At 43.0% G+C, this 24,817-nt stretch overlaps 1 protein-coding gene across 2 annotated transcripts in view; it reads right to left on the bottom strand.

Moving 5' to 3' along the window:
- LOC129731353 (cartilage oligomeric matrix protein) overlaps positions 1-24,817 on the bottom strand; it is a 531,272-nt gene that overhangs the window by 21,259 nt on the left and 485,196 nt on the right. For both annotated transcript variants that reach the window (XM_055691254.1, XM_055691255.1), the window contains 3 exons: positions 20,589-20,823; positions 20,293-20,521; positions 19,731-20,239 (listed from right to left, as the gene is read on the bottom strand). In XM_055691254.1, the coding sequence (XP_055547229.1) occupies positions 19,731-20,239; positions 20,293-20,521; positions 20,589-20,823 (973 nt within the window). The remainder of the gene's footprint in view (positions 1-19,730; positions 20,240-20,292; positions 20,522-20,588; positions 20,824-24,817) is intronic.

Below are 24,817 nucleotides of genomic sequence, written 5' to 3'. Positions count from 1 at the left end.
GTAATCGGTGCTATTTATATCCCACCTAATTTGCGGAATGAAGTGGATATTATTGATCGCCATATCGCATCTGTTGAAAAAGCTGTTACTTCGATTGGTATTAACGACGATCTTCTTTTGTTTGGAGACTATAACCGATCTGGTTTAAACTGGGCTCGACGCATATAGATGAAGAAAAAAAACCTGGGCTCGACGCTTTGCGATCATCTGTTAACATCGGCAGTTCTCGTTTGTTAGACGGCATGGCTTTTCACAGTATGCACCAGATCAATTCTGTCTGTAACCCGAATGGTAGATAGCTGGATCTGATCTTCGCTAACTTGCATGTTTTGCCAGCGTGCTCAGTCACCACTGCTCCTGCTCCCCTCTGTAATGTTGACGTCCATCACCCTCCAATAATGGTCACCGTCAACAAACCTGTTAAAACACAGTTCATAGATGAGTTCGATTCTAATAGTTTTAACTTTCGACGAGGAAATTATGATGCTATCAATTTAGCACTGAGAGATATCGACTGGACCTCTTTCAACCGATTTAGGGCTGTGTACGAAGCCGTGTCATATTTTACCGATATAATCCAGGATCTTATACTTCAGCATGTTCCAAAAGTTTGTCCTCGTTCGAAACCTATTTGGGGAAACAAGCAACTTACTAGACTTAACCGCACTCGTAAATCAGCCTTGCGTGCCTATCAAAGGAATAGAAACCCTGTTAATCGCATCCGCTTTAATTGTGCTAGCCGGTCCTACAAAGCCCTGAACAGAAGTCTGTATGCAGCATTTGTACGTAAAGCCGAATACAACCTACGTCTGAACCCGAAAAGCTTCTGGAAGTTTGTAAATACGAAACGTAAGGAGGAAGATTTACCTTTCACTATGTTTTTGCTCAACAGTGAAGAGTCTACGAATCGTAACAAATGCGACCTATTTGCTGAGCACTTTTCAAATGTCTTCAATAGCGAATGCGCTTCACCTGACGTCATTTCCTCAGCTTTGTCTCTGGTTCCCGGTGATGTACTCAGTGTTGATACGTTTCTAATTACCCATGACGAAGTTGCTAACGCTACCTGCAGTCTGAAACAGTCATGCCTTCCTGGACCATATGGTATTCCTGCTATTCTTTTGAAAAAAATGCATCGAAAATTCAAAATTTCCGCTAACTGCAATCTTGAACCTTTCTTTGCAAAATCATCAATATCTCCGTAGATGGAAGGAATCGTTTATGTTCCCGGTATTAAAGAAAGGCGATAAACGAAATATTGAACATTACCGCGAAATCTCTTTCTTGTGCGCTTGCTCGAAAGTTTTTGAATCAATTGTTCATCATCATCTTATGTTCAGCGTAAAAAAATATATTTCTACCGCGCAGCATGGGTTTTATCCTGGCAGATCTGTATCCACAAACTCACTGGAGTTTACTTCATTCTGTCTTCGTGGCATGGAACAGAGTCTTCAAATCGATGCCATCTAAACGGATTTGAAAGCTGCCTTTGATCGTGTTGATCATGGGTTACTTTGTGCCAAATGTTATAAGCTCGGAGTCGCCGCTGGGATGGTTAAACTCTTATCTACGCCATCGTAAGTTTGTTGTTAAGTTCCGGTGTGCCTCAAGGCAGCATACTGGGGCCGCTGCTCTTCTCATTGTTCATCAATGATGTCACTCGGATTTTACCACCTGGTACACGACTGCTCTACGCGGATGATACTGAGATTTTTCACCTTAATGAAACACTTGAAGATTGCAGCAGGCTTCAAGAGCTTATCGATTTGTTTAATGACTGGTGTAATCGCAACTTCATGTTGATAAGCGTCAGCCCTTGTTGTTTGATTATTCCATCGATGAAACAACTCTGCAACGAAGCGAAGTTGTCACTGACTTAGGAATCTCATTAGACACGCAAATGACGTTCCGACAGCACTACTCAACAATTATAAATAAAGCCAATCGTCAACTTGGCTTGATTTATAGGATCGGAAAGAAGTTTGAAGACCCAGGCACTTTCCGCACACTCTACTGCTCTTTGCTACAGTCGATCCTAGAAACTGCATGTGTTGTATGGGATCCATGATCATTGGATTCAACGAATTGAGCGCATTCAAAAGCACTTCATACGAAGGATTTGTCGCTCATTACCCTGTAGTAATCCTAATAATCTGCCGCCCTACGAAAACCTCTGTTTATTGATTGGTATCGCACCTCTTGAACAACGACGCAAGGATATCATGGCTAGAACAGCACACAAAATTTTGACAAGTGGTTATGATTGCCCAGCTCTTCTGACTATGCTGCAACTGCACTGCTCTCTTCGCCCGCAACGCCATCAACGACTATTGCAGTTAAATGCGCACCGCACGAACTATGGCCTTCATGAACCTATTCGTCGAATGGCTTTAGCTTATAATCTTAATGATAATTTTAATTTTTAATGTTAGTTTAACTATTTTTACATTGTAAGTGTTGTCCTATTGTACGATTTATGTTTGACTTGTAACTACTGCTATGTATTTGTGCGAAAAAGATGTTGGGTTTTTATGCCAGCTTGAAATCTGCTTCTCGCGCATACCAAGGCGGCTTTTCCCAGCCACAAACCCTTTATTAGTATAACTTCATCGAGACTACAAGTTGGATGAACAGAAAATAAATAATAATAATGATAATAATAATGATGGTTGCATGTAGCAGCCGAAATACGTATCTGCGGACGGTATTCGATTAGAGGGTATTCGAATTTTCGTAGTAGAATTAAAGGGAAACATAACCTATTCTCAAAATTCAATTCCATTCTACTAAGACGCTCAAAGAGAAATTTATCTGACTTTCTCCATTGTCTTCAACAAAACCGAAGAAAGATTAATGGGTCTGAATGCTTTAGGATGCGTCTTATCACGCTTCCCAGTTTTAGGTATGAAGATTTCTCTTACTACCCTCCATTTTATGGAACATGATTCAACCTTAAACTGGCCTGGAAAATCTCAATGAGAGAAGGAATTAGTATTGCTTCACCTTTTTAAAGCAATGCTGGAAATATTCCATCTACACTTACAGACTTAAAAGGCTCAAAGGATCTCATAGCACTTTCCACCCTGGTTCTTGTAAAAATTTCATCCGCCACATCTGATACTGTACTTTCCGTTCTAGTAGACCCAGAGCTAGTCTGCGTAGAACAAATTTCAACTCAATCAGAGATGGCTGAATCCGTCTTTTCAATAGAACCGGGAAAATGCGTTTCCATCATTAGATTTAAGGCATCACGAGGACCACTAGTATAGATTCCGTCATGACGCTTTAGATTGCCAAGCTCAACGGTATGATCTTTGGCAAGAGTCTTTTGTTATCTGGAAACAACTGGAGTTCTTTCTATAGATTCACACATTTGAACCCAAGACCTCCTTTTAGATTTCCGGATTTCATTGCTATATTCAGTTAAGGCTCTTCTTTATTGGGCCCAGTCTGAAGTACGTTTTGCTTTATTAAAAAGTTTCCGACTATTTTTTCGAAGATTTTCAAGCTTCTTGTTCCACCATGGCACGTCCCTACTTGATGACGATTGTTCGGCGGGACAACTATTATTGTATGCATTTATCACCATTTCATTTAGCTGAATTGTCATAGATTCCAATTCTGAAACTGTTTCAATTCAGCTACAATTTAAAGGTCAATCTTTTCGCAAATATTGTGCATATTGATCCCAGTCTGTTTTTTTAGGATCTCTGTAAGTAACAGATGATGGTTTCCCACAAACAAAATGTGCTTGTGATCAGATAGTGCCAGTTAGCAATTTTCTCAGAAATTGCTGGACTGCATAGCGTCAGATCCAAAACTTCATCTCTAATAGCGTTTGTAAATGTTGGTTGTAGGGGATACGGGTTACACAAAATAAATATTCAGATTAAAAAATAAATTTATGTTATTTCATACTACATTACAAGCATATTATATCCAGAATCCTGCGGTTATACTGTTATCATTATCTCAATGTTTGGAATACTGTGGGTAGTCTGTATATACCAAGTCTTCGGTTAACCTTCACGCATACACTCTCATACCTAGAGATCGGCGGGAAGATTATTTCCTCAGCGATTCGTCGTTAGTTTACTGAGAGATTTACACAGTGAAAGACCGCGGAAAAATGAGCTCTTGTCGAGCTGGTACGTCTGGACACTACACGTGGCTTGGGAAGAGGCCCTGAATGATCGTTTCTAGTATCGCTGGTGATTGTTCGGCCGGGCTAGCGCACCTCTAGTCTTGGTTATAATGATCCTGTAGGCGTCACCCCACGGGTTCGAATTGGCACTGGCACATAGTCGTTCGAAACAGGCTCGTTTACTGGCTCTGATTGCGCTCTTAAGCGTTACCTTAGCGGATCTGAATGCGGCACCGCGTTCCGCTCTTTGCTCGTCGGAACGTGCGCGTTGCATCCTCCGTCTTGCACCCACTCGACAGTCGACAGTCGACAAGCGTTGAAGTCACTCGCAACCACCAACGCCCATAGGCCCGTCAGTTCCACGGTTGCTTGATCCACCATCTGTGCGAACGTTTCGGTAGACCAACTTGGCGGAGCGTAGCAACTGCAGTAGAATACTACTATACATCCACTTTGGCTATCACGTATCCCTCTCCGGAGGTCGACACAATTTACTGAACCTGCCTGTCGTGCAAATGGCCGTCTTCCCAGACTTGTCCGATACCCAGTCACCGTTTCCGGTTGGGATGCGGTAGGGGTCCGAGACGATGGCCACGTCCGACAACGACTCAGCAGCTGCTTGGTGTAGCAAATGCTGCGCCGCATAGCAGTGATTCAGGTTTACCTGTATCACCCTCAAGTCTGTGGCTTAGTAGTCGGCCGTGCAGCTGGACACTTGGGGCCTCCCATGGCGTGTTTGGCGTCCCGTTCACCGGTGCATACCAGACACTTGGGAGATGCACCGCAGTCCCGTGCTTTATGGCCTGCGCCACCGCAGCGGCGGCGTAAATTGGACCTGTCGGCCCTTTGCACGACCAGGATTTATACCCCCGCTCAAAGCACCTGAAGCAAACGTCAGGCTGTTGGAAGGTGCCCAGATGGCAGACCGACCAACCCACCTTCAACGTGGCCTTCTTCAGGGCCTTGTTACCCTCCGCTAGTGGAAGCTTTATGGTAGCAACTCTCGCTCGAAGGCTTGTGCTATGTCGCACCCTTCGGTGATCTCGTCCAGGTTTTTTAAGCTGGAGAGTCACTTCAATAGTGAGGGCTCGCATTTGAACCTCCTCGCCTAGCACTTCCTGGGCCACCTTTTTATAGGCACCGCCCTTGCCCTTTGCCTCTTTGCGGAGTTCGAGGATCATCTCGCCGGTGCGTGACCGACGAATTGACCTGACATCCGCGCCGAGGTCTTTGAGCTTAGACTCGCCTCTCATGGCCCTCAAGACTTCAGCGTATTTAGACGTATCCGTCTTGAAAATGAGCGCATCGCCCTTGCTCCGCCTGTTCGACCCTTGCGGCTTCTTATTGAGGTCCCAGCGCTTCGCGCGTCGTTCCCGCTTTAGTCGCTTTTTGTCCACCACGGTGGTCCAACCCGTGGCTTCGCCGTTTGTTGGTTCTTTGCTCGGTTGGACTGACAGGCCAGCATCCTGGCTGTCTCCGAACAACCACCTTCGTTGCTTCCTGGGGGCCGATTCCCCCGGAGAGCCTCTGGCACGTTTGCCGGTCGGTTCAGTTGAACAGATTTCGGCAAACGATGCTGCAGCTGTTTGTGTGTATTTCGACACAGTTACAACATTCCCTTTTTTAGACTGGTTAAGCCTTGCCTCCAGCGTGAGTGCCTTGCTTTCGGCATTGTTAGCCCGCTTAAGGGCTTCCGAAAACTCGGATTTTGCGCTGCAAATATTCATACGTAGTAACAGAAGACATTGCTTCAAATCTTTCGAAATGTTGCTACGTTCGTCCGTGAACTTGAGTAATTCATCAAGTTGTACGGACACAGCCTCTACGCTCGGGAACTTGTTCATGTGGCTTTCTACCGCAGAGAGTAGCATAGCCCCAGATATCTGTTTCGTTCCTTGGCGGTCTTAGGTGTTTCCACCTTGCCGCCAGTCTTCGCCGTTCCGGTTGGTGCTGTCTTAGGCGTGCCCGCCTTTGCCCCAACTCGGAACTCCCCTGTCGGTGCCGCAAAAGGTGTACCAACCTGTGCGCCGCCTTTACCGGCATCCGCCAGTCTCGATGGAAACCGGGCGATGCCCCGCCCGGCAAACAGGTTTACTAACCCGTCCGTCCTTTCCGCTACCTTCGCTTCATCGTCAATTTTTAGAAAATTCATTCTAGTTAATAGGGTCCCCTTTCCAGCCGCTATCCTTGACCATGGTGGAGTGGTCGTCTATATGGTCCCATGGTGGCCTATGCCGGGGCAGTGAGATCATGGCTAGTGAAGGTCGTCATAGCCCCTCATGAGCAACTATGACGCCTCCCGACCGGCGTAAGTCAGGAAAGGGCATCTGATCCCACTCCTGCCTGATTCCCATCAGGCAATGACCGCGGAGCGTACTGGAAGGCCTGCCAGGTTTAACCGGACGGAGACCCCTGCATCCGTATGTCACCTCGCCGTTTCAAGCCGTTGTCACACGACTTTACTAAGGGAGCTCGGTGCAGGTGCCAACCCAACGTCGTGGTATAAAAACGTATTTCCTCTCAAAACCTAAAACACATTGACCAGTACACCATAATTGGAACCTTACTGGTATCAGCCCCAACAGGCGGGTTAGTGCATTTAGGTGATGGAAGCGGCACTACGCGCTCCGTCGAAGCTGCTTACGGTTGGCCGTGGTATTTACGGGGAATCGACTGCCCAATGCCCGAAACCTCACCACTCCCTAGGCAAGCTCCCGCTGCTGGTCCGGGACTAATCGACGCTATCACAGGTCACAATTATGGCAACTGGCAGCGAACGAAACGGATTCGAGTCGGACTTTGATACGGAACCACGACCAAGGGCTGGCACCTGCATCGAGCTCCCTTAGTAAAGTACCGTAAAACTTGGCAGGCCTTCCAGTATGTTCCGCGTCCATTGCCTGGTGGGGATCAGGCAGAGAAGGAACAGATGGGGGGGGGGACTAGTCCTCGGAAAAGATACTCTTTTCCTGGCTTACGCGGGCGGGGGCGTCATAGTGCTCATAAGGTGGCTCATGGCCTCACTGCTTCGGCATAGACTACCATGGGACCATACAAGCGACTTCTCCTCTATGGACAAGGATAGCGGCTGGAAGAAGGACCCAATTAAAATGAATCAAAAGCAAAAAACAAGCGACGAGCGTGGAGGGACTACCAAATCCCTTTGCGAGAGGTGGCATCCAGCGGTCTCCGCAGAAGAAGGCGGAGACGGATGCAGTAAAATCCGGTGGCGGAAAGGTTAACACGCCAGTCTCCACACCGGATATAACGGTCGCCGGTCCCTTGCTTGTCAAGGCCATCGAGAAGAGTAGGGACAAGCGGCCAAGGGTGGCAGCGCTGTCCGAACAGCTCGATGCGATCACCGAGTTCGCGGCGAATAGGAGCAATATCGCCAGGGACCTGAAGCAGAGCCTCCCCCTGCTTCGAGCCACCATTGACGAAGCTCAACAGGAGTACGCCGAACTCGTGGCGGGGGCCGAAGCGGCTGAAAAGGAGGTGGGGAAGAAGAGGGCAACTGAATCCAAAGGGGTTCAGACTGATGCCCCCACGTTCGCAGCGATCTGCTCTACGGGGCAGTCCACTAAGCGAACGCGGCAGTCCCCGGTAATGTGAAAAAGCGGTTGGTGGCGCTTGGTTACCGTGGTAGGAAAAGGGCGCCAGGAAGGTAGAAAACGCCAAGACGAAGTGGCGAAGAAACCGCTAATACCGCTAAGGGCCAAGAAGGCCAAGAGCAGGGGGGACGCCCTCACTCCCAAGACCGACGGGTCTAAGTACTCGGAAGTATTGAAAAAGATGAGGGGCGAAACCCAGCTCAAGGAGTTGGGGGCGGATGGCCGGAGCATCCGCCGATCTCGCACCGGCGAGATGATCCTTGAGCTCCGACGCTTCCTACAAGGCGGTAGCCGAGCAGGTACTCGGCAAGGATGTGCAAGTTCGGACACTCACCTCGGAGGTGACTCTCCAGCTTAAAAACCTGGATTAAATCACCGAGGGGTGCGACATTGCGCAAGCCCTCAAGGAGAAGTGCGGGGTGGAGGTGGCCACTGAGGCAATCCGCCTCCGGAAGGGTCCAACGGGAACCCAGGTGGCCACCTTCCGGTTAGCGTCGGCGGACGCGAACCTGGCACTGAAGGAGGGTAAGCTAAAGGTAAGCTGGTCAGTATGCCCCCTGGATATACTCCAGCCACCGGACGTTTGCTTCCAGTGCTTTGAGGGAGGACATAAGTCCTGGACCTGTAAGGGGCCCGACAGGAGCCATCTAAGCAGGCGTTGCGCTGGTGCAGGCCATAAAGCGAAAGACTGTGGGGAGCCTCCCAAGTGTATGGTGTGTTCCGGGAAACGGGACGCCAAACACTTTATGGGAGGCCCCAGGTGCCCAGCCGGCAAGCCGGCTACGAAACCACAGGCGTAAGGGTGAGGCAACTGAACCTGAACCACTGCTACGCGGCTCAGCAGCTGCTAAACCAAGCAGCCACTGAGTCGCTGTCGGACATCGCCATTGTATCGGACCCTTACCGCATCCCTTCCGAAAATAGAAACTGGGTTGCGGATAGGTCCAGCATGGCGGCCATATGGACGACGGGCAGGTTTACGGTTCAGGAAGTCGTTTCAACCTCAGAAGAAGGGTACGCGGTTTCCAAGGTGAACGGAGTGTTCTACTTCAGTTGCTATGCTCCGCCGCTTTGGTCTACCGAAAGGTTCGCACAGATGGTCGACCTGCTATCCATGGAGCTAACGGGCCTAACACGCTTGGGCTGTCGAGTGGGGGAGGCGAAATTCGTATTTTGGCCGAGTCTTTTGACGGCCATAAACATATATTACAGTATTTGACAGAAAAGATGTACAATTTATACCTATGCCTATATTTTACACCTATGATGCCAAAAACGAGAGACCGTTTAAAGCTGTTTTGAAAGGTCTTTCAAATGACCAAACTATTGATGAAATTAAAGATTGTTTCATTAAGCAGACGGGATGCGGTATATTTTTTCAAATCTGTATTGTATTTCCAGTTCGCTTATTTTTCGCTCTCTCTACTTCACATACTGTCTGCTTAATGAATTTGCGTGTTAACGGGAAAAAGCCGTTGTGAAAAATAGAAATTTAGTTCGAATAAAGATTGTTTGACAGAATTACTTGGTTTTTCCCCAACCAAGTAATTTTGATGAAACGTAAATCAAATGCAAATATTAATAATACTGGAAAACAACAGGAAAATTACTTACAGATTTTGATCGTACCAAAGTAAGTAATTTCATTTTTTAGAAAAAGCACGTGTTTTATTCAACGTGCGAATAAAGTAAAACTTCAAGAAACATGGAGGCATCCATAATTTCACGCAATGCCGGAATTGTTAACCCTCTAGTGCCCAATGCCGCCATTTGGCGGGCTTCAGTCGAAACTCTAAAAAGCTTCAATAAATACTTAAAAAGTGTTTATAATGATTCATAGTGATTTTACCGAAGCTCGTCTAGAAATTAACTTGGCCACTAGAGGTTAAGCTTATGGTCATGGAACTAGTAACTGCCATATGACAACAAAACGCATGATTTGTAGTTACTCTTCCCACACGAAAGACATCTGTCCTGTGAAAGAGACCACTGAAAATTTCAAATGTGTAAATTGTGGGGGTAAACACAAATCAAATTTCTTTGATTGTCCTGTTAGGTCAAAAATTATTTCTTCCAGACAGCGTAGGTATTCAAAACAATCTGATGGCAATAATATTCTTGTGGGTAATCAAAAAACTTTCAATACTGTTCAGGGGTCACCAGCATTTCCTGTTGCTAGTGTGTCTGTAGGTAATATTTCAAATTTAGAAAACACCAAATTGAAAACAAATAGTCCTGTTTGGGCACCACCAGGTATTTCATATGCTAGTGTCCTTTCAGCTAAAATTTCGAATTCAAACAGCAGTAATCCTTTCGTGTTTGGTACTGAAAAGTCAGCCGGTATTGATTTAGGTAGTCCAACTCGGGTATTGGTCACTTTCCGCTGTTTTTTAGAAACCGGAAGTCGCCATCTTGGACTTCGAAGTAGCATTTGGAGACATTTTCTGGCCTTTGAGCGTCATTCTGGTTCCGGAAACACTCATATTAGAAACCGGAAGTTTCCATCTTAAATTTAAAAACGGCGTCTGGAGTCGAGCTATGGCTCTTGTGCATTGACCCGACCATTTAACGCTGCTTTCCGAAAAACCTGGTTGGAATATCTGATTTTTTTGGGAGAACTCCCTCCCCTATTAGAGTACGGAGGAGTGTCAACCCACCATAGAAATTTGTGTTTGATTTGTATAAGAGCCCTTCCATCCAGAAGTGAGAGGGGAGTCGAATCACCATGAAAAGGTCTGAGTTATGTGGCGTCTCGAACGGTTTCCACTTTCATCGCACTTAACCAAACTTTCGTTATTTTCTTGAACAACCGTGTTTTGTCTAGAATCGAATCGAGTGTCACCTTTTGACCTCACTTGCCGTCCAACTACGACAGTATCACCGAGGCGAACACTGCTAGGTTTAGCGTTGCGTCGAGCATCTTTATGGAACTTCGACTGTATTTTTGCTTAAGCATCTCTCCTAACTAAGAGTTGCTCATCGATGTTTGCTTTTCCACGATCCAGCAAGGGTAGACCCGGTGAATTTTTCTTCAAGATAAAACCTCCTCTGGTGGCACTTTGGTTATTGTGTGAGCAGCCGCATTATAAGAGTGTACTGCCGCTTGCAGTTCTTCATTGAAGTGGCTACCCACACTGACTTTGGAGCAAAGCATCGTTGCAACGGGGTAGGTCTTTCCGGTCTGCCATTTGCTAACAGATAAATCTTATCTCTGTTTTGGCTGCTATTGTTGTTTTTTGCGACAACAACATTCGTCAAGTACTGCTACCGTTTGCTGAACCATAAGAGAATGGAGAAGAAACTGTGCGGAGAGTGTAAACTTGTCATAAATGATTTGGAACCCATCCGTTGCGTTTTTGTGAAACATGTTTCCATATCAACCAACAATGCTGTGGTATCAATAGTAGCGTTTGCAAAGAATTTTTCGTGCAAGGCAAAATAATGTTTATTTGTCCAACCTGTCGAGAAGTTTTGAACGGTCGATCTGTTCGCGAGTATGTGACAGATTTACAACCAAACGAATCCACACAGCCACAGTCTATCGCCGACTTACCAGCACAGGTTCAGAAGCTCTTTGATGTCGTTGGTGAATTGAGCAAAAAAATTGATAATTTGCCCCGCAAACCGACAAATGAGAATCCCTTGCTTGGTACACCTTCTACTTTGTCTACTACGCCTGTATGGCCAATAAAAAATTCAAAACGTCGTCGTACTGAGCCTATTCAAATCGAAGCCGATCGCGGTGAAAATAACATCTGATCTGAGTGATTTATCGGTATCTTCGATTGTTCCTGTCGCTGCATATTGTTTTTGGCTGTACCTATCTGGACTGAATCCAAAGCTTACCGACAGTGACAAACAAAAAATCGTCTCGCGCTGTTTGCATACCACTGAGCCTGTTGCTGCCGTTTGGCTTGTGCGTAAGGGTATTGATACATCAAACTTTTCTTATGTGTCATACAAAATCGGCTTGGATCCAAATTTGAAAAATGTTGCACTGGACCCTGCTTCATGGCCCACTGGTATGCTGTTTAGAGAATTTGTTGACCTGCCAAAAAATTAATTTGGGAACTCGCCTGCTCTGCAATTAATATGAATGATTCAACCGACAACGGACTAGGACAACTTAAATTTACTGTTTACGAGACATTCGACGAAGATAACTGGCTGCCAAATAATGTTCCTGTTAATGTTCCTGTTGCTGATGCTTTGGACTCGGGACACCCTTTAACAGACACTATGGAAGCCTCTGACCCCCCCGCCACAGTCGCGCATTGTGCAGGTCTTCAGCATCGTCATCGTCCCGATCCTGTGGTCGGAGTGCGGGAAGGGGGCTTCCAGCCTGCTGCTTCAGGCATGTATGACTTAATTTCTGAACTATCGGTACCTGACCATCCTTTAAGTTCTAGCATTTCTGATCGCCGCCATGATACGTGCAACATCTGTATTAACTATCAGAATGTGCGGGGACTGCGAACGAAAATCGACGAGTTTTTTCTTCACGCTGAAGACAGCATGTACGATGTCATCATTCTCACCGAAACCAGCTTAGTCGACCGCATCCATTCGCTCCAGCTTTTTGGGAACTCATACAGTGTTTTTCAGTGCGACAGGAGCGCCATGAATAGTGAAAAACGTTCTTTCGAAGGTGTTTTGATTGCTGTGGACAAACAATTCCCATGTACTCTTTTTGTACCCGCACACGGAAGGCATTTGGAGCAGGTATGCGTTCGAGCGACTATTCGTTCTAAGAAAATATTACTGTGCGCCGTATATATACCACCGGACAAAAGTAACGATGCATCTGTCATCGATGCACATGTTGCTTCTGTACGCGAATTCTGTGACGATAGTTGCCCTGATAGCACGGTAGTTGTTTGCGGCGACTATAATCAGCCTCGAATCGCCTGGGACATATGCAACGGTGTGATACAGCATACTAATCCTGCCCAGCTCTCTGCAAGTAATGCAACATTGATTGATGGGATGGTTTTTCTTGACCTATATCAGGCTAACTTGCAGCGTAATTATCTTGGCAGAGTGCTGGATCTTGTTTTCTGCACTAGTGATAGTAACGTTTTGGTTGATAAATGTGAAATGCCGCTGATTCAACCTGATTCGCATCATCCTCCTCTAGTAATTACGCTGCCTGTTTCCAACTGTCCAGCTTCCACTACAGTGTATGACTCACCGGCAAGACAGGAATTGAATTACCGCAAGATCGATTTCGATGCCCTTTCCGCATATCTTTCGAGCATTGATTGGACTAGTTTGTTTGAGTCAGAATCGGTTGACATTATGACTTTGCGCTTTTGCGATGCTATTCGCTCATGGTTGACCGAAACATTACCTTTCGTGAAGCCCCCCTCCGCACCTGCATGGGGCACCAGCATGCTACGGCGCTTGAAACGACTTCGAAACACATATCAGCGTAAACACCGTAAATGGCGAACTGTTCAAACAAACTACCACTTTAAACGGGCCAGTGAAAAGTACCGACGGCTAAATGCTAGTTTGTATAAATCGTATGTTCTGGGCGTTCAGGCCAATTTGCGAAGAAACCCAAACAAGTTCTGGAGCTTCGTAAACTCGAAAAGGAAAAGCTCTGCAATTCCGTCGGAAGTGTTTTTCAATGAATCTACCTCCTCAACTGAATCGGATGCTTGTAAGTTGTTTGCTACGTTCTTTTCGTCGGTCTTTGCTTCCGATCCTGTTACTGCACAAACCGTTGAGAACGCTGTTCAAAATGTTCCGGCCAATTGTGTTGATCTAGATGTTTTCGAAATTACTCCAGAAATGATAATTGCTGCAGCAAAAAAATTAAAAACGTCTTATTTCGCTGGACCAGATGGGATTCCCGCTGTCATTTTTTGCCGTTGTGCCGTTTTGCTTGCTAAGCCACTATGCTGCATCTTTAACAAGTCCTTCACGTCAGGAAAATTCCCGGAGGTGTGGAAAAATTCTATCATGTTTCCAGTTTTCAAGAGTGGTGATAACAGCAACGTCAAAAATTACCGTGGCATTACTAGTTTATCTGCCGGCTCAAAACTCTTTGAATTAGTCGTAAGTGCAGCTATTCTACGTAGCACTAGACACTACATTTCCTCTGACCAGCATGGTTTCATGACTGGCCGCTCGGTGACTACGAATCTTCTAGACTTCACCTCTAGTTGTATTAATGAACTGGAATGTAAAGCACAGGTGGACGTTATATATACGGATCTGAAAGCTGCCTTCGACCGTATTAATCATCGAATACTGTTGGAAAAAATCCTGCGAATGGGTGCTTCGCGACAGTTCGTAAAATGGCTAGGCTCATATTTGTGCGATAGAGTTATGCGAGTAAAACTGGGATCACAATTATCGCCTCCTTTCGCCAATAAATCGGGTGTACCTCAAGGCAGCAATTTGGGACCACTATTGTTTATTTTATTTTTCAATGACGCTGCTGCTGCACTTGGAGTTGGTTGTAGGCTGTTTTATGCTGACGATCTTAAAATATTTTTGACGATTCGTTCCATCGAGGATTGTCGACGTCTACAGGATATGCTAAATTCGTTCGCGTATTGGTGTAAATTAAACTGTTTGACAATCAGCATTGCTAAATGCGAAGTAATGACTTTTCATCGCATAAAATCGCCTATATTATTCAGCTACCAAATAGATGGTCAAATACTGAATAGAGTTGAATACGTAAAGGATCTTGGTGTGACTCTCGATCCTAAACTGACTTTTGATCGTCGTCGCGCGATAGCTATTTCGAAAGCTACTCGTCAGCTAGGATTCATTTCAAAAATCGGACGCGACTTTAAAGACCCGTACTGCCTAAAATCACTGAATTGTGCTCTTGTCCGTCCTGTCCTCTAAAACGCAAACCTTGTTTGGATGCCCCACCAGCTCCATTGGAATCTACGTATAGAACGTGTGCAGCGAGGATTCATACGTATGGCTCTTCGGGACCTGCCTTGGCGACAACCCGACAACCTGCCCCCGTACTCAGACCGCTGCTGCTTGCTCAACCTAGACACTTTGGAACGTCGCCGAAAGATGCAACAGGTGTTGTTTGTGGCAAAGCTGCTAAATGGTGAAGTAGATTCCCCCAAACTTCTTTCGTTGTTAAATTTCCGTGCACCACATCGAGCCTTACGACCTGCATCACTATTGACAAACCGTTATCATCGCACGAACTTCGGTCGCAATGAACCCATTGCCTCATGCATTAGAATGTTTAATCGAGTGGAGGAATATTTTGAATTTGGTGAACCTTCGTTTAAACTGAAGAAGAAGCTAGCACGTATAACTTTTTAATATAATATATTAGTTTTATACTAGTTCATTAAGACTATCAGTCAGATGAATTTTATACACCAATAAACAAATAAACAAATAAACAAATAAACAAATAAACAAAATTTAATGCACAAATTTTGCATGACTCAACCCATTTTGTTGCATCTGTCGCCATCCCAGGCCACCATACGCGTTCCTTACTTTTTAGTTTCGTAGCCGTCGGATGCCAAGCATGGGCAACTTCTAGAGCCTTCTGACGTTAATTTTCCGGGATTACGGCACAGCCAAGATTCGTTAGTATGCCGTCCTTGACCGATTGGTTATCTGACACCGCCTGAAATCTTTTCAGCACCCTCGGCCAGCTACCGGATTCTAGTGCTTCGAAAACCTAACGGAATTTACTAATTATTAATGATTTTCCTAGTGTTGTAGTGAACATATTACCTGTTGAAGTAATTCATCGTTCTCCGTACATGCTCTGATTTCATCCTCGGTCAAAAAACTAACGGTATTAGCTTCTATAGTCGCGACTTCCCAGAAGTTTGTTTCTTCATCGAACGAATTATCATTTTCCTGATATAAACGAGACGATGGGTCGGCAATTTTATCCTGGCCTTTAACATATTCTATGTTGTAATCATAAGGACTAAGCCGCAATGCTCAGCCGTCTGCTCGTGTCAGGGCTCGCTTAGTGTTTTCACGTAGCCGGTTAAAAACAAATGCAACGCCTTTCGCATCGGTTCGTAGGGTGAAATGCCTTCCTAACAAGAAATAGGAGAAGTGTTCTACCGCCCATACCGCACCGAGAGCCTCTCGCTGATTTTGTGCGTACTTTTTCTCTGTTGGAGATAAAGCTTTGGACGCGAAACTAATTATACGTGGACTGGAAACTAATTATACGTGGACTGGAAATCATTCAGAGTCAGATTATTGTGTCTGAGAATCTGAAGTACTTGAGCAACAGTTTTATGCAATTCTTCTAAGCTATTTGCGAAGACCAGTATGTCGTCGATATAAACAATATCAGGAGCGCAATTTACCCCAAACATCAGACGTGTGAATCTGAACATCCAGTTCTCTGCTAGAAATGTTGTCATCCTTGCCTTTCGCCACAGCAGACATGCCGCTGATTCACTCCGGCGCAGAAGTTACTCTTTCGATGATTCCTTTCGCTTCCATCTCCAAAAGTCGACATCGATCGCCCTTCTTTTACGACAAGGAACTTGGCTATCACAGAGTTTGTCAACCTCGCCGCTTGTATATTCGCTCTGAATGCAGAATCGACTATCATTGGCACATGTGTAGCGTAAACTCGCAGCCCTCTTCCTGAACCGATGCCAATAAATTCCAAAGTGATCGTTCCTGATTCATATTTCTCTCGCAGACGCTGCCAGTCATTACGACATTTACATCCACCCCCGAGTCAATCAAGAATGTGATACCACTCGAATACCCGATGCGGCGTTCAACCAATACGTCTTCGAGAGAAAGTGCTTTAAGCTAACAAGGAAATAAAGGAGATAACAAATAAGTGTACTAAAACATGGAAAACTTTTAATTCAATGTAATAAATTCAACCAAACAAGCTTAGTTTAGAGTCTGCCTTTCTTGGACGGCATTGATACGCTTTTATCGGCAAACTGCGAAAAAATGACTTATTTGACAACACGAGTAACATTTGAGTTTGAGCGCAGGACGAGGTCGATTCCAATGTGCTCTACCGTAACACCTGGAGCAGCAACCTCTCGGGGGATCCCTGCTAAAGCGAAACTGTTTGCTACGGGAGTTACCAGGCCGATCGGCATCAGCTCTTCTTTTCAACGGTGCCTTGCTGATTCGTCCCCGTACTTGATTTATTGTTGTATCCTCGCCATCCGCCATCCGGGGTAATTTCTCGCTGATACGCCTCGTCTCGCGTTGCCGACTGGATGATGGAAGTTGTAACGTGACCAAAAGTTCTTGTCGTCCTAGCTAGCTCTCGATTGGTCATCCCTTTAAGAAGATGAGCACGCACGCTTTTGGTCTTTGGATCATAGCGACAGAGGCAAACCTTGTCCATGAGCCTAGCGTGGAAAGCCATGACCGATTCACTTCTTCCCTGATACATAGAAGTAAAAGTGCTCATGCTCGGTCGTCGTATCAGTCATGGATCGTAGATGACTCTCAATATTTTTGATGAACGTAGCATAGCACTGCTCATCGTTCCAGCTCGACTTCAACTTGGGTGCTCGAACGATAGCTTGTAGCTCCTCGCCGATAGATAGGAATAGAAGTTGCGATCGGCGCACCGGACCAGTGGCGTTTGATAAAGAAGCCGCAAGTTAGAAGTTCTCAATGTATTTCGACCACTTCTCCCACATTCTATTCGCAGGGACATTTTTGGTGACCTGTTGCCTCAACGCTCGCATCTCACTGTCTGGATCATCCGTGATTTCGTAACTGTCGAAGTGATGGTCGTCGGGCTCGCCGATGTTGTGCGATGTGGAGCGCGAACGAATCTTCTTACATTTGATAGTCACCGTAAGTCGCCTCGTAATTTTCACTTCCGAAGTCATCTCCGGTTGGCTGGTTGATATGTACGTATCTGCCTGGGGCCGACAATGTTTTTGACAATTAATTTATCTGTGGGACAATAACCAAAAAGAAAAATCTAAGCATAAGTACGTTATACTTCTCGTTTGTCAACATTTTTCTCTCTCTCTGACGGTTATCCCAACACGCCATTCTCTCTCTCTCTCAGGTGGTTATTCCTGCACGCCATTCTCTCTTATTCAAGCGGTTATCCCAACACGCCAGATTCTCTCACTCAGGCGGTTATCCCAACACGCCATAATCTCTCTCCATCTCCATCTTTTTTGTTCCGGCGGTCATCCCGACACGCCGTTCTCTCAACGTTCTCTCAACTCTTTTGCTCTGGCGGTTATCCCGACACGCCATCCTCTTTTATTCAAGCGGTTAACCCAACACGTCATATTCTCTCACTCAGACGGTCATCCCGACACGCCACTCTCATTATACTCTGGCGATTATCGAAAAACGCCCTCTCGTCTCCGGCAGGTATTATGCCTATGCCTCTCTCATTTCAGGCTGGTTGAACCGCCATCTTTAAAACTTCTAATCGATTTACACTTTTTCACACTATACCTTATCCCGAGCCGAGTGATCTTATATTCGTTTTTCTTTTTGACTACTAAATAATAATAATTACTGAAGAATTATCACGGCAGGATCGCCAATGAGACGGACCCTTAGCTCCACCGAGCGTGATAATACTCACGATTATAAGATCACTCGACAACGAGAGTCTGATGTTATTTTAGACGGAACATGACTTACCAATCAGAACGCTCGCTACACAATGCCAGAATGATGCGGGAAGGAAACCGACCGAACTGTATAGTGTTGGCAGTATTCAATTATAAGCGAATACTAACGAGGGACAAGGCAGCGACTAGTTATGTCGCTTGTGCACCACACAATTAGTTCTTGAGTTGTAAAGAAATTTGAGTTTCCTTTGTATGAGCCCTCTCTTCCAGAAGAGGGAGGGGTGTCGAACCATCATTAAAATTTTTCTTGCTCTCAAAAACCTCAACATGTCGTATTTGGTCCTATTTACTTGATTATTTCTCGAGATGTGCAGAAATTTGTGTTTCATTTGTAGGAAACCCCTCCCTTCCAGAAGAGTGAGGGGTGTCAAACTATTATGAACATATTTGTTACCCCTAAAAACATTCACCTGCCAAGTTTGGCTCCATTCACTTGGTTAGTTCTCGAATTGTGCAGAAATTTGTGTTTAATTTTTAGGAAACCTCTCCCTTCCACGAGAGAGGGCTGTTGATACATTCTGTACATATTTGTTTCCCCTAAAAACATTCACCTACCAAATTTCGATTTATTCAGTTGGCTAGTTCTCGATACGCACAGAAATTTATGTCTCACTTGTTTGGAACCCCTTCTTTCCGAAATAAGGAGGGGTGTAGAATCATTATGGACGTATTCGTTACCCCTAAAACATTCACATGCCAAATTTGATTGTATTTGCTTGATTGGTTCTCGAGCTGTGCGAAATTTTTATTTGATTTGTATGGGATCCCTCCCTTACAGAAGTGGGAGGGGTGTCAAATCATCATGGACATATTTGTTACTCCCAGAAACATCCTCATACCAAGTTTGGTTCCATTCACTTGGTTAGTTTTTGAGATGTGCAGAAATTTGTGTTTCATTTGTATGGAACCGCTCTCTTCCAGGAGAGAGGAGGGAGCCGAATCAATATGGACATATTCGTTACCTCTAAAAACATCCACATGCCTAATTTGCTTCCATTTACTTGGTTAATTATCGAGATATGCAGAAATTTTTGTTTCATTTGTATTGGACCCTTCCCTTCCAGAGGAGGGAGGGGTCTCGAACTATCTTAGTCACCTTTCTCTACCCTCAAAACCCCTGTATACAAAATTTCACGCTGATGGGTTCAGTAGTTTCCAAGCCTATATGGATCAGGCAGACAGACAGACAGACAAACAGACAGACAGAGCTGCATTTTTATATGTTTAGGTGATATTTGCCGAAGAAGATTGTGGGATTGGGCGAGAGGCATCACGTACAATAATGATCATTGCAGAAAATTAAAAAAAAAATCGTCCTATTTTCCTCACCACCCCTATTCAGGATAAAAACTTACTTACCGTTGCATCTGTACACTAAATCTGACCAGATTATCATTTCCTGTGAAAAACAGAACACTCCCAAGCGACCACCTTTGAGAGTGGTGTCATAAATGTTTCCGGAATCTGCGACCATTTTTTCGCCATCAAAAACTCTAAGGCGAATCAATCCAATTCTTGGACGATGCAGCAGTAACCATCGGTATGCTGTGCGTTCTTTCCAGCCAACGTTTCTTGGATCTTTCCATAACAGCTTGACTTGATCTTTTGTATCTCCTGTATGCCACAAACTGTTACGAAGCATTTGCCCTGGGCCTGTATTACTGTCAATGAGCTTTAATTGAATGCCAGGTTCAGCTGAAGCTCTAAATGGAGTGGCCTGCCAATATGTTTGAATATTCTTTTTCCACATCACCGCATAAAATTTGTGGTTATCTTGGTAACTGAATATAAATCCAACGTAATCATCATCTATTTCCGTATCAATGAAGAAAGTTCCTTCAAAATCCACGCCTCCAAAAGCATCGTAGCTGTAACATTTTAATGAATGATGTTTCAATGTCAAAATGGTATCTTTACTTACCCTACCGCTAGACCGGGATCACTGTTTTGAGTTTGTACAATTTCCGCACCTTTATTATAAATAACCCAATTTGGATCAATTTGAGAATCGCCTTCTGGGTCTAACACAACCGTTTGATAAGTTCTGAAATCTGTTGAAAATATTTTTGAGTTGTTGGGACAATTGTCTAGATAGTTTGGTATCAAATCTAGATCAAAATCTTCTTCACAAATATCTCCAACTCCATCATCTGCGAATTTCATGAAATATTGATTTTTTATGTGTTATGTGTCTTGTTAATGTGCAGCACTACTTACGGTTTGCGTCAGTTTGATCGGGATTGTGAACGATTGGACAATTATCATCCCCGTTAAGAATACCATCGTTGTCCGCATCAGGATCACACAAATCGCCACGACCATCTCCATCTGTGTCCAATTGATCGGAATTCGCTAATTTAGGACAATTGTCTTGACTATCCTGAACTCCGTCTCGGTCTCTATCAATATCGCTATCACAAGCGTCTCCTATTAGATCATTATCAGAATCCATCTGTAAAAAATAAACTAAATTAGTTCGACCAACCCTCCTAATATTTGTGAAACTTTCAATTTCATTTGCTACATGTCGATTGGCTACGAGCGTAAAGCGCTATCAAACACCTCTTCAGTGAAGCTAGATGGTAGATCCTTCAAGATTAAATACTACAGAATTTAATGATAATTTTAGTAAATACTAAAATTTTGTTTGACTATAGCTGTATATTAATCAATTGTTTATTTTCTTATTTTTTGTATTTCAAAACAAAAGTGTCAACATTGCTTGACTACCACTTTGTATTTGTGTACACATACAATATAATATAATATTTTATATGTGTACAAAATATACAAAGTGGTAGTCAAGCAATGTTGACACTTTTGTTTTGAAATACAAAAAATGAGAAAATAAACAAATGATTGATATGCAACTATAGTCAAAGATAATTTTAGTTTTTACTTAAAAAAAATAAATTATATATAATAATGGTCTGTGGCTCTGTGGTTAGCGATGTCGGTCGGCTAGCTCTCCCACACGGTTGTAATATCGGGTTCGAATCCCGATCGAGTCGAGGAACTTCTCGAGCTGGAAATTTCCTCGACTCAACACTGGGGCACGGTGTATGGTTGTACTTATCCTACACATGCAAAATGTGCCAAAAACAATATCGATAACAAATTCTCTCAACTAATCTAGTTGATCGAGACCGCTATTAGCCCCAAGGCTAAGCGTGCGATATTGATGTTGTTGTGTATATATACGAAAACTTCAGCTTGGGCACAAAGCATTGAAAAATACGTTCAGGTATCAATAAGTCTGCCATAAATTCATGGCTTACAACGCACATTGGGGCGGATCACGTACATTGATGGTTATAGCTCCATAACTACCTCAATTCAAATAATAGAGTATTGGTGTTTTCGACAAAGTTGATTGACTGATTGTGATCTACCTTTAGACAAAGCATGTCTGTGCTATTAAGTGATCTATGTAGATCACTCAATATTAACCTAGATCGCTATGTTTTGATAAAGAATGCCTAATAACTTCTTGAGTCTATTTCTCAGAGGTCTAGAGCAGGGCTGCGAAATTTCGAAACTGCAAAATGAATATCACACAACAGTAATTTCCAATGATATCGAGTGTTACCCGTGTCAACTCTCATTAAAAATCATGTCAGTGAAAAATAAAATGATATTATCAAGTAATTTTCACTGTCAGCAACAGAATATCACTTAAAAGATATTCTGTTACTGACATTGAAAATTCGCATATATCTATACCTATAAAAATGCAGTCCGGTCTGTCTGTCTGTCTATCTGATAAATATAGGCTCGGAAACTATCGAACCGATCGACGTGAAAATTTGTATGTAGGGGTTTTAGGGGCCGAGAAAGGTTCCTCTTCTGGAAGGGAGGGGTCCCATACAAATGAAACACAAATTTCTGCACATCTCAAAAACTAACCAAGCAAATGGAACCAAATATTGCATGTGGATGTTTTTAGGAGTAAAAATTATGTACATATTGATTCGACACCCCTCCCTCTTCTGGAAGGGACGGGTTCCATACAAATGAAACACAAATTTCTGCACATCTCGAGAACTAAACAAGTAAATAGAACCAAATTTGATAGGTGGATGTTTTTAGGGGTAACAAATATATTCATAATGGTTTGACACCCCTCCCTCTTCTACAAGGGAGGGGTTCCATACAAATGAAACTCAAATTTCGCACAGCTCGAGAACCAATCAAGCAAAAATAACCAAATTCGGCAAGTAAATGTTTTTAGGTGTAACAAACAGGCATGTCTCCAAATACCAAATCTAAGATGGCGACTTCCGGTTTCTGAAAAACAGCGGCAAATGACCAAATACCACCCAACATGGGTATTTCTGGAATTGTTATGATGCACTGAAGCCACAAATCGACCTATCAACCTCAGACAACATTTTGAATTGTAAGATGGGGACTTCCGGTGTCTGAAAAACAGCCGAAAATGACCAAATACCACCCAATATGAGTGTTTCTTTAACCAGAACGACGTTCAGAGGCCGAAAACTATTCTCTAATGCCATTTTGAAATCCAAATAGGCGGGACGAAGTTTGCCGGGTCAGCTAGTATAAATAAATAAATGTTTATATATATATATATATATATATATATATATATATATATATATATATATATATATATATATATAAAATAAAATAAATATATATATATATATATATATATATATATATATATATATATATATATATATATATATATATATATATATATATATATATATATATATATATATATATATATATATATATATATATATATATATATATATATATATATATATATATATATATATATATATATATATATATATATACCACCCAATATGAGTGTTTCTTTAACCAGAACGACGTTCAGAGGCCGAAAACTATTCTCTAATGCCATTTTGAAATCCAAATAGGCGGGACGAAGTTTGCCGGGTCAGCTAGTATAAATAAATAAATGTTTATATATATATATATATATATATATATATATATATATAAAAAAAAAATAAAATAAAATATATATATATATATATATATATATATATATATATATATATATATATATATATATATATATATATATATATATATATATATTAGGGTGGGTCGATTTAAAAATCGCTTAGGCACATATGATTTTCGGATTTAAGGGATCAAAATAAGATACTTTTCTCAAGAAACCATACCTCTAAAATGAATTCTGATGTCCCTTGTACTAACGTGTAGGTACCCAAAAGGTCAAATTTCAAAAAATCCTGTTTTGACCCATTTAGAGTGACCCAATCGAGTCCAAATGTATGACCGACCCCCACTAACTTTGGAGGGCTGACCCACCCATGCTAGTGTTACCCCCCTGGGACCCCCCTGGGACCCCCCTAGGGGGTCTCTCATACAAAAATATCAAAAAATCACCATTTTTGGCACTTTATATGACAAAAATCAGTGAAATGGCTATTATTTTTCCGCACAAATGAAGTTTCTAGGAAAAAAATGTTTTTTTTTGTTTTTGGATTTTTGTTTCCCCTTTAAGAATTTATTTGATCAGAACATAGGAAAGAAACTAAAAAATTATTGTTTGAAGTCTTTTTTGGTTTCAACACTGGGCAATTTCGCACGGCTCTCTAATGTCGCCTCCATAACAGCCTCTACATTTTCCGATATTACTCGTTTGGAAACGCTAGCTAGCAGTTGAACGTGTTGTTCCGTTCCTTGTATATGTAATGGAATATGCGGATCAGTAAATGGTGAATCATCTTTATTTAAATATGCTATCAATGTTTCATACGGAATGATTCGCGTGAATGGTGGTTCAAATACGTTATTTTTATCAGTCAAATCGATCATTTTCGTGTAATCGAAGCAATGGAAGTTTATATCTGGTTTTTTATATTCTCTAAGTTCCGATGGGTCTTCAACATTGTCTCGATATCGTAAAATTTTCTTGATAGCAGAGTCGCGCACCTCTTTCCTATCATCAAACAACATTGATAGCAAGATATTTTCCGAATGTGCAAAATATGGTTTATTTTTAAATACATGATTGACAACAGTGCGTAAATTTGGCTCCAGAAATTGTGCCCAAGTAATGTACTTGAAAAATAATACACTACCGTACACGACAGAGCTGTAATACTTGATATTAAAATACATTGGCACATAAACCTTAATTATAAATTCAACCAGAATTCTTAAATTTTTAGGTGGTTTTTCCATTGTCACATATAATCGTAATAATCTAGCGGCCTTGGTGAGCCAGCGAGAATGTACAATTTTCTCTGGTTTTATGTTAGCCAGATCCACAGAAACCACGCCATTAGAAATTGCATGTGCCATGTCGTATAAGTACTGCGAATCGGTGGAATATTCGTGCTGTTCTGCAACAGGAGGCATATTTTCCAACGCAATTCTCTGAAAGTCGCTCACCACCTAAAAATATATAATAATTA

The sequence above is a fragment of the Wyeomyia smithii genome, chromosome 3 (assembly GCF_029784165.1).
Source record: "Wyeomyia smithii strain HCP4-BCI-WySm-NY-G18 chromosome 3, ASM2978416v1, whole genome shotgun sequence".
Lineage (NCBI taxonomy): Eukaryota > Metazoa > Arthropoda > Insecta > Diptera > Culicidae > Wyeomyia > Wyeomyia smithii.
Note: the sequence above shows the minus strand (reverse complement) of the source record. Positions and strands in the feature narration are given on the sequence as shown.